Raw genomic sequence first — 11,674 nt, 5'->3', positions numbered from 1 at the left:
ATTTGGAGCACCTTTTCATATGACTAGAAATAGTTTTAATTTCTTTATCTGAAAATTGAGTGTGCACATACTTTGACCATTTATCAATTGGAGAATGACTTGATTTCTTATAAATTTGAGTCAATTCTCTATATATTTTAGAAATAAGGTTTTTATCAGAACACTTGAATATAAAAAAATGATCTTTGATCAGAGTCAAGATGAATGAGGCAGGAGACTCTGGGAGTGTGAAAAGAGCTCCAGTTTATTATGCTGTATAGCCTTGTTGATATACATTTTTGCAAGCATGATCAGAATGCGAACAGTAGGCAATCCCCAATCACCATTCAGGGCTTTGTGTATGCATGGTATCTACCAATGAGAGGAGAGCCAATCCAGCAATTTAGCAACTCACTCACAGGCAAGAGGCCCTGTCAAGGCATACCTGCTCATGAGCAACAAGCTGTGACCCTCAGACTCACATATTTTCCCACAATCACAAATCATTGTTCCTTGCTCAACAAGAGCGTTTCAGAAAGCTTATTGTGCATCAAAAGTCAAGGTGGCCAAGATACTCCCTCTCAGCAGAATCCCATACCCTCACAGATCATGAACCCATTTTGATCTTATCTTGATATATGGTGTTAGGTGTGGGTTTCTAGTTTCTGCCACTAGTTTCCAATTTTCTCAGTTTTAAAAAATTTTTTTGGTCAAATAGTGAATTCTTATCCCAGAAGCTGGGATCTTTGAGTTTGTCAAACACTAGATTGCTATAGTTATTGACTATTTTGTCCTGTGAACCTAATCTATTCCACTGATCAATTAGTCTCTTTCTTAGCCTATACCAAATGGTTTTGGTGGACCACTGCTTTATAATATAGTTTTAGATCAGGTACAGCCAGGCCACCTTCATTTGTTTTTTTTTTTCATTAATTCCTTTGAAATTCTTGACCTTTTGTTCTTCCAGATTAATTTTTTTGTTATTTTTTCTAGATCAATAAAATAGTGTCTTGGGTGTCTGATTGGTATAGCATTACATAAATCGATTAGTTTAGGTAGTATTGTCATTTTTATTATATTCACTCGACCTATTCAAGAGAACTTAATATTTTCCCAGTTATTTAGATCTGACTTTATTTGTATGGAAAGTGTTTTGGTTTGCAATGTTTTAATGGTTCCAAGGTATTATGATATTGGAAGTAGTATTGCCACTGGTATTTTCATATGCATTCTGTCTTTATCCAGAAAAGCCCCCTGTTTCCTTGTTACTTACTGCAAGTGCTAGTCCTCTTCTTGGCCTTGTAATTGTAACCAGGGACCCTGCTCTTCTTTAGCTGCTTTACCAGTGCTCTTCTTTCTTGGAACTCTAATCAGTATTCCTTTTTCCTCATGAATGACAATCAATATTCCTCTCTGCACAGAAACTACTATACCAATCTAAGTTTCAGTAAATAGAAGTGTCAGTCAGCATCAGCTGCACCCAGTGCCAGAAAGACATTTCTTTAATCTTTTCCTGGCCAGGTGTCTGACCACCTTATCATCTCTGGACTGAAAGTTTTTAAAATTGCTTTATTGTTTGGGGATAGTTAGGTTGTGCAGTAGATAGAACACCACCTAGAAGTCAGTAGGACCTGAGTTCAAATCTAAGCTCAGATACTTAATACTTCCTAGCTGTGTAACCCTAGACAAGTCATTTAACCCCAATACTCTCAGGAAAAAAATATTGCTTTATTGCTTCTCCTACTGTATTGTGGCTGTATTCAATGCCAATCACTAAGCATATTTTTATTTGATCCCAGCAACAACTCTGTGAGGTAGTTGCTATGATTATTGCCATTAGTCAGTTAGGGAAACTGGTATTAAGTAACTTGCCCAAGATCATGTATCTAATAAAACGTCAGATGTTGTTTTGAACTCAGGTCTTCCATATTTCAGGTCTAGCATTCTATCAACTGCAATGATAACTGAGGGAAAGAGAAGAAAAGCCTTTGTCAGAATAAAGTATTACAGTTTTGTGGGATGAGAAGAATAGATGATTCTATTATTTAATGTTTTCAAACAATTCCTAATACCTTTGAAATAACAATTATAAGTGATTTAGAACTTTTATAAGGCATTAAATCTTACATCACTATTATTGTTTCATTATACTATGTATTTAGCTGGAAAGAGCAATATGGAACATAGACCAATTAGTTTCGTGAGGACAGTATTATAGTTGGGTTTTCAAGTAAGGAGAAATAAAACTCCAATCCTAAAGGAAAGAGAATATATAAATATATATATATATATATATATATATATATATATATATATATATATATAATATATAAATATAATATATAAATATATAAATAATAATAAATATATAAATATATATAATATAAATATATATATATATAAATCTTGGGCTCTCTATTCCTGGGACTCATAAATTTAGGAAGTCAGGGCAAATAACTATACCTCTCAATATTTTTATTATCCATAAATGAGGAATAGTGGTAATGATACTTCTTGTTTTACAAGGTGATTGAAATAAAAAAATACTTTGAGATTGTAAAATAAATTTGAAAAAGATTCCATTCTAAACTATGAAGCACACAATAGACAAGAATTTCTTATATAAGCTTTTGATTGATGTACCATAATTCTGATTATGTATCACATAAAATAATGTACATTATTATTATATGGTTACATTTGTAATTTTAATAAATATATACACACACGTACACATATATATAAAGCAACAATATCCATGATGCACGCTAGGATGGACTGGGAACATATGTAATATGTAAATAAGTAATGAAGGACCCAGAGAAGAAAAAAAAAAAACCTAGTTCACCTGGAGAAATGTCCAAAATTTATGAAAATATCCAAAGTAAAGGAACTTAGTAGAAGACAGATTTAACTCTAGATTTGTTTTAAAGTGATTTGATTGTGTTATGAGTTTATTGAAAAGCTATTCTAGACTATTGTAGGCCAGTTCTATATATTACTTTTGTGTTCTCATTGTGAAAGGTATCCCATTGCTTAGATTCCTTAAGTTTCATGAAGGATACATACTTAACAAGTCTCTTTTAATTTTCTAGATGCTATCTCCTATCACATTTCTTCAGTTTGGGTAACACTTGAACGTATACTCCAAGAACCTCCTGTTTGATGCAGAAAATCCTGTCAGATCAATGGCTATTAGCAACCATTCGCAGGTGATAGAGTTCATTCTCCAGGGATTCTCTGAGCACCCCAAACTCCGGCTTCTATTATTCAGCTGTTTCTTCTCCTTGTATGTGGTTGCTCTCACAGGCAATGCCTTGATCATCATAGTCATCACACTCAACTCAAGCCTCCATAGTCCCATGTACTTCTTTTTGTTCAACTTAGCTACAATGGACATTATCTGTACTTCCTCCATTCTGCCCAAGGTGTTGCAAGGACTGCTCATAGAGAAGAACACTATCTCCTATGGGGGCTGCATGACCCAGCTCTACTTTCTCGTTTGGTCTGGATCATCAGAACTGCTTCTTTTTACAGTCATGGCTTATGACCGCTATGTGGCCATCTGCCACCCCTTGCATTACAGTACCATGATGAACAAGACACTCTGTAATGTATTGGCAGCTGGCGTGTGGCTCATTTGTGCCTTCAATTCCTCCATAAATACTGGTCTAATGACAAGACTGTCTTTTTGTGGACCTAATGTGATTACTCACTTCTTCTGTGAGATTCCCCCTCTCTTGTTGCTCTCCTGCACTTCTACCTATGTTAACAGTATCATGACAGTCATGGCAGATGCATTTTATGGTTTGATAAATTTTCTTCTGACGTTGGTATCCTATGGTTTCATCATCTCTAGCATCCTGAAAATTCAGACATCAGAGGGAAAGAAGAGAGCCTTCTCTACTTGTTCCTCTCATCTTATTGTGGTGTCCATGTATTACACAGCTGTTTTCTATGCCTATATAACTCCTATTTGTAGTTATAATCCAGAGAGAAGTAAAGTGGCTGGTGTGTTGTATACCATGTTAAGCCCAACTTTAAATCCTCTGATCTATACCCTAAGGAATAAAGAGGTCAAAATGGCTGTTAGGAAGTTCTTTCTAATCTTTAGAAAGTAAGTAGGGATTTTTCAAGCCTTTTCATATAGGGTGGTATAAGGCTGTTTTATTTATGCCCAGAGTTGAGAAAATACAAATTTTAAATAAAGATCTTCTTTGGTGATATAATTTAATACTTACCATGATCTTATATATTTGGGTTACAAGTCTCAGATTTATTGAGTTATTGAATTTTTTAAGTATTATTACAATTTGAAATAAATAGTACCTACTTCACATTGTTACCTGCATTATACCTCTATAACTGCAAAATTTCCCCTTTAGAAGATTAAGACAAAGAAGTAAATATCCTTTCAGCTTAACTTTAGTTTTTGTTCTCAGTATTTATATATAATTTCTCTGTCACATCATGCACTCCTCTCTTTTTCCTCCTTCCTTCTCTGTCACTCAGAAGCGTGACATCCCTGATAGAGACTAAATATAGGCTTAATTGTAACCTCTCACACATATAAGCTTTGCTATGTGCCCCTTAAACTTTTAATATTCCATTACTGTCATGACTAGATAAGGCACAAGGTAAAACTGAAAAAGGTTTTGATTGTTTTTCAACAGCCCTTAATTGAATCCTGGATTTGTCCTAGCACTATATTAATCATATTATCATAAATTCTTTGTGAAGTCAGACATTCCTCAAAGATTACTTGTAGTACTGAATTTCTCCATATGATTTTGGGAGTACTCAAGTTCATTGTGTCCCAAAGTCATAGAGTCTTGTTGGAACTAGGAATTATTAAACAGTTTTGTGTCCTGAAGCCCTTTTACTGTCATATATAATATAAATATCCTCTTAGAATAATGTTTTAATCATAAAATAAAATTAAGAAAATATGTTATATTGATATGCAGTTATAACAATAGTACAAGTAGTAAGGTTATTTTGTCATTAATAAAATTATATGTAAATATTATATATGCATAAAGTAAAAAAGCCTAACTCTGATTTTCCTTTTTAAAGTAATTTTAAAAATATATTTCCCAACTATATTAAGTATAATGATTGATATATTGAAGGCGCCTACCCAAGAAAAGATATTCCATGTTTGAATACTGAGTTATCTGTCTGTCTATCTATCTGTCTGTCTATCTATCTATCTTTCTATCTATACTGAGAAGTTATGAGTTATGAAAATAAGGTTAGTAAACTGTCAGTTTAGCAAAATTCATTTAGTTCAAGTATGCAAATTTAAGAGACTTTTCTTGTCACTTACAATTGAGAAGGAGGTGTTATAGTCCAGACTTCCTGCTGATGAATTCCCTCTCCCTCAGTCCCTATGAATATACCCATAACACATAATCAAATATAAAGGAAAAGACACAGGAAAATCCCAGCTTTTCATCCGGGTTCCCAAACCACCAATTCATCATGTGCCTAAAACACTGTAAAGTTAGGGAGCTACATGGTTGCATATATATATGTGAATTATAGATGATCTAACTCATGATCCTTTGAGTGCTTTTGTTTTCTTGGCACCAAATTACCCATGATGTCACCTTAAAAAATGTTTCCAAAGCTAAGTTCAAAGCTTCTAACTTCCCTAAGCTAGCTTCATTTTTTTTTTCCTTTACAGTAAGAAAAGTCAGTGAAGATATGCTGTTTTATGGCAATGTTCATGCCATTCACATTAACAATTAAAATGGCTAATTTTGTATTTCCTTCCATCTTATTTACCCTAAGTTTTGCTTTTCTCTTTCCTTCTCTACTATTTTCTTCTTGGAGTTTTCATTTTGGGGTCTCTTTCAGTAGGTGAGAGATGAATTCTTTCAATGGCTATTTTGCCTTCTGATAAAATGATGTCTAGGTTACTTTTTTTTTTAAATCATGGCTTCCAGGAAGTCTGGGAATCCTTAGATTGTTTCTCTATTTTCAAGTTCAGTTGTTTTCCTAAGCAGTGTTTCATATTTTCTTCTATTTTTTTTTCATTTTTTTGGACTATGATTCTTAAAATTTTATTAAGTCATTCACTTCTATTTGTTCAATTGTAATTTTTAGTATATCATTTTCTTTAGTTACCTGTTTTAGCTCTTTTGTATTTGGCCAATTGAGTTGTTCTGTTCATCACTTTTTTTTCCCCATTTCACAAATTCTATTTTTCAATGAGTTGGTATCTTTTTCATGTCTATTTTGAAAGGAGTTATGTGTTTTACCCGTTTCATCAAAACTATTTTGTAGGGAGTTATGTGTTTTCCCCATTTTATAAAAAAAATTAAGACATTTTCTTTAATTTCTGTTTTTCCTGTTTCTATACCCTCTTGCAGAGATCTCATTTCCTTTACTCAATTTTCTTCTCTCTTTTGATATTCTTTTTGCAATTTTCAAAAAAAGCCTTGTGATATGGGGCCTAACTCATATCTCCTTTTGGGACTTCATCTGGAGTTGATTGGCTTTTAGGAACCTTAGGATTTGTGGTCTGTTCTCTCTTTATCCATAAAATTTGTCTATAGTCAGTGTTATTTTTGCTTTTTTGTTCATTTTTATTAAAGCTTTCAGATCTTCTCTTAAGGCAAAGGAGCAACTGCTGCTTTAGTTTAGCCTGGAGCTGATGTTTCAGTCTGCTTCTTGTGCTGGGTAATCACAGGCAGGTGCTGAGCTCTTCATGGGCTCAGGAGCTTACAATTTGCCCTTTGTATTCTATTTGGGGATTGTTACAACAAATCTTCTAACACCTGCTTGCAACCAGGACAGAGTAGTAGCCTAAGAGGCTCACAGAAGACTCCCAAAGGATGCTGCAATACTGGCTCCTTGTCCCAGCTCCTTGGTTTGTACTCCCAATGCTGTGGTCTTGGCTTGGCAGACTGTCCCTCTGCTCATTTGAAACAGACCTCTTCTGAAGGTCTTCCAGTATGTTTGTACTCCAGATATTTGTGGTTTATGTCACTCTAAAAGAAGTTTAGAGGCTTAATCTACTGTTGGTTTGTTTGGTCAGAGGAGGTCAGAGAAAATCATGTCTGCTCTCTGCCATTTTGGTTACTCTGTTGAAGTCTTTTGAATCCTATTTAACTCAGTCCCTCATCTGTGAAATGAACAGGAAAAGGAAATTGAAAGCTACTATATTATTTTTGATTTCACATAGAGAAGGATATAATAAAAATGACTAAACAAAATATAAGGATTACAAAATGCTTGCATTTAATTAAAAGTTATCACCATCATCATCATTTCATTATTTTTCTTGATGGAATACAGATAAAAAAGTTCAAGTCTTTATCTTGCTATTATTCTTTCACATTTAGTATATTATGGACCTTTGTGTAGGCAGACAAAATACCTTTTTGTAATTGAATAATACCACCAAAATGTACACTGCTCTTTTGAGGATTCAGTTAATTAACTTTTTAGATCATATACAGGAATAAATAGGATGATATAGATTACATGCATATAAATAACACTTTTGCCATAGGGTTTTAATTTTTCTAAATCTTCATGTTTTGAAAGTTTTTTTCACATAATTTGGACTTTTTGAATATTTGACATTACAACACCTTAAGAATCTCATTCTTGAGCATTTGCAAATTCATGTTATATTCAGACAGCTGTAGAGACAGTTCTGTCTCTAATGACGCTCTATTTCAATCACAGAATTCTCAAAAATGATTTGAGGTTTGCATTTGTAGGATTGGGATTTGTCTTAGTTTATAAAGACTCACTTGCAATATTCTCATGTCCCGCTTAACTTGTTCTTTAGATATCCTGTAAATTATGATTTTTATTATTGTTATATTTCTACTATTTTTGTCTAAGGTTTAAAGAAGTCATAATATGTGTCAATTCTGTTAACACTTAAAGCCTGGATTTTAAAGAATACAACATACTATTCATAAAATCAATTTATTTTGTTAATTCACTAGGGAAAAAAATAAACTCCAAAATATCAGTCAAATCGTCTGTTTTGTGCCATGTAAGCCAAAGAAGAACTTGGCACTCTACATTTTCAGTTGACTGGAATTATAATATAGTTTCAACATAGTCCAAAATAATTCAGAGTTTAATTGTTTCTCTAGGGGATAAGATGACAGAATTTCCCAGGGCTTTCTATAGCTGACCTTTGGAAAATGACTGGGCTAAAGTAGATCCTTGTCCAAAACCTATTTAAAGACCAATGAACACACAAATTTGTGAACACTGAAGGTTTTATTAAAAAAAAAAGAATCTTCTATTTATCACCTTATGGCAGAAAAAAGGTAAGGTTGACAAAAAATTAGAAATAGATACTGCCTTTATTAAAAGAGGGGAAAAAACTGACCACAAGAACAAAATATATGTTTAAATTTAAGCATGTTTACATTTTTATGATAGATCTCTTTATATTTATGTAGGAGTGTTAAAAGTAGCAATGAAGGATAGAGGAAAAGAGGGAAAGAGAAAGCAAAAAAGTGTGAGAGTCAGATAAAAAGAGAGATGTATACATATAGAGACAGAAGAGACAGAAGCAAAGGCAGAATTTTTGTTAAAGTAGAAAATGATATAATTGTTGAAAATAATAAAGTATTAGTTCTGTTTTTCCTTTGAAAATTCTACCTTAAAATTTGTGATGAAGTCAAAGAATCAGATTGAGGAAATTTATTTATTAGCAGGCATTTCTTTAACATAATTTTCCCATTAATATTACCACCACCACTATCACTGCTACCGCCAACCTCACTGCTCCTATTTTTGTCCACACCAATGATTTCCTAGGTGGAGGAGATTTGCTTCATTGATGTAGCTTGACACCTGCTGTAATTTGTTGCCTTAGTTGACTGGGTATACTAAGCATTGTGTCTTTGGCCTGTTCAGGTATGTGTCAGAAATAGGACTTGAATTCAATTATTCCTGATAGTGAGATCCACTTTCTTTCTACCATTCTTTACTACATCTTGTATCATATGGTATGAATTAATTGTAATGACATATTGTAAGTTCCTAACACTTTGAAATCATGAAAAATGAAATTGTATTCTATGTGATTTTGGTATAAAATATAAATTCTATACCCCACTCCTTTACATCTCTATTTGTAGGGATATAATCTCCTTTATATAAACATGCATTTAATGTAATAAATATAATAATATGATATGATATAGTCATATATTTTATTTATATCTATTAGTAATAATTTTAACTTACCTAATTTAAGTCAGATAATGGTGATCACTGCCTTCCAGTTAAGAGATACTATTCTTTGGGATTATACATTCATTGAAGTGTTTAAATCCCTTATTTCAAAAAGACACCATGGTATAGTGGAGAATTGAATGTAGAAAAAAAAAATCTGATTAGAATTATATTTGATTAGACCTGATTAACTCTAGTTAGATTAGGAATCTAATCTGATTAGATATTAGAATCTGATGGATTTCTATGTATTTGTCACTTATTATTTCCATTGTCAGACAAATAAGTTTAGCTCAGTGAGCCTGACTTCTCATTTGCAAATGTTATATAAAACTGTGCTTTACACAGACTCATAGATTTCCTCCAAGTCTTAATTATTTATTAGCAGAGTTTTATCTTTGCATCCATGTTAGAAAGTCATGATATGAAACTGATTAACTTTTTCTTCCTATATTTGTATTCAATAAGAGCCTTATGTAATTTTATCTAATTTAGCAACTACCACAAATATGGAATAGATCCCTCTATATTTACATGGCCACAACTCTTGCTTTTAGCTAATTCCTTGGGATTTTTTGGTGAGGATAATAGCAAGAGGTTGGTCCAGACACGGGGATCACAAAGGGAGGATGAGGAGGTAGAGATGAAAAGTGACAAAAGAGCCAATGACTGCTGGCCCATGTTCCCCTCTTCCCATCCATTGTATTGCTTCATTACATAACATATTACAGTAAAGCAATCCATTCATTTGTCTTGAATGCCTGTTATCTTAGAAGCTCACTGGGATTGTCCATTTCAAATCTTTGCTTAAGTATTTAATCTTCCTGTTCAACTGATTGCTGAAACTTTAGGAATCTGGGGACAAGGATCATGAGGACAGTGGTATGTGTGTGTGTGTGTGTGTGTGTGTGTGCGTGTGTGTGTGTGTGTTTGTGTGTGTGTGTGTTAAGGTATAAGAGGAAGGGAACTAGAATTCACTAGTCAGTAAGCAGTGATTTGAAATTGATATACCTATAGAAACATTTTTAAATTAGGAAAACTGTGATTTTCAAAATGGAATATGGTTTGCACTATATTATTTATCAAAGCACCTTGAATATATTTGTGTATGATTGTCTTGATGGTTTAGAGGAGTTGCCGTAGCTGATGTGCTTGCCTGTAACAGATGGTATAAAATCAAGTTAGCAAATGAATTTTACCAAAAAAAGTTTTAAGGAATTACAATGTGCCAGAACACAGTACTAAGGGATGAGAATTCAAATATAAGTAGGAAAAAAGCCCCTATTCTTAAAGATCTTATATCCTAATGGAGAAAAACAAATTACAGGCATCTTTCTGAGTAAAAAAAAAACTAATACAAATTAAATAAGGGGCTTATTGAACAAGAATTTAGGATTTCAAAAAATATTATTAGATACTAATTCCCTACCTTAAGATCCCAAGGGATATTATAACTACATTTCTGTTCTTAAGAACGTCTATGAGTTCTCTCAATTTGCTTTCAACAAAGTCTTGTTTCAAATTTTGAACATGCTTATTCCAAACTGGTATTTGATGGAGCATGTAAATCCCTGGAATACTAGTCATCAGCCTTGGATTCCAATTCCTACCCAGTTTAAACTTCAATGTGACTTTGGATAATTGCCTCCCCTGTTTAACACATTCTTTGTCAAATGAAAGTCAAGTTTCTTCTAGTTTTAATATTCTACAATTCTGTGAATACTTCTACTTTCTTTAGCATTGAGAGACTGTGATATACAGTGATAAAAATCTGAACTTCAAGCTAAGAAGACTTGAATTTAAGTGCTACCTTTGACACATACAGTGACTAGGATTCGAAGCAAATTGATGTTCTAGCTAGTAAACTAAAAATAGAAGAGAAGGAAATGGATCATGTTAGTGGATCTTTATTCACTGCTTTCTGATATTAAAAAAGCATTCTTTAAACATCAGTATTTTTATCCCAGAAAGAGCATGATTCAGGGACAGTAGGATGGTTGGTATTATAATCTTACAGTAGGTTTCTGTACTACTTTACTCTTTAATATATTTTTTTTTTCCCATGTGAAAACTGATCTTATGAAGGAAATGGTGAACAAATGATTAGTACATTTTAGTAACAATTTTAGGAAGGGTAGTTGATGAATGACAAAATTCTCTCTTAACTTTGTGGGAATAATCATAAAATTGGTAGTTTTAAGTCTTCAAGAAGTCAATCTTCTTTCAGTGTTGGAAAGGGAAGGTTTTCTAGACTTAGAAGGATGAGAAGGACCAATTGTTACATCAAGTTCACTAAAGATATAAAAAGAACTCTATTAAAACATAGATAAGGATTCTACCCCTTCCTCAGTGGTTTTTGTCCAATGGTCAATTGCATATATTATTAATATATTATTTCTTAAATCAAATTTGCCCCTTTTATATACATTAAGTCTACTATCACTTCGCAGATTTATAGGAAAACATTTTTAAAATA

At 32.9% G+C, this 11,674-nt stretch overlaps 1 protein-coding gene across 1 annotated transcript; it reads left to right on the top strand.

Annotated features, from left to right (window-relative positions):
* The first annotated feature begins 3,136 nt into the window (after window positions 1-3,136).
* On the top strand, window positions 3,137-4,100 carry LOC127547186 (olfactory receptor 13A1-like). Its single transcript, XM_051974000.1, has one exon. The coding sequence runs from the start codon at window positions 3,168-3,170 to the stop codon at window positions 4,098-4,100; it is 933 nt and encodes a 310-aa protein (XP_051829960.1). The 5' UTR covers window positions 3,137-3,167.
* Window positions 4,101-11,674: the final 7,574 nt, after the last annotated feature.

Source organism: Antechinus flavipes, chromosome 2 (genome assembly GCF_016432865.1).
Source record: "Antechinus flavipes isolate AdamAnt ecotype Samford, QLD, Australia chromosome 2, AdamAnt_v2, whole genome shotgun sequence".
Taxonomy (NCBI): domain Eukaryota; kingdom Metazoa; phylum Chordata; class Mammalia; order Dasyuromorphia; family Dasyuridae; genus Antechinus; species Antechinus flavipes.
This window is presented reverse-complemented; position numbering and strand designations above follow the sequence as displayed.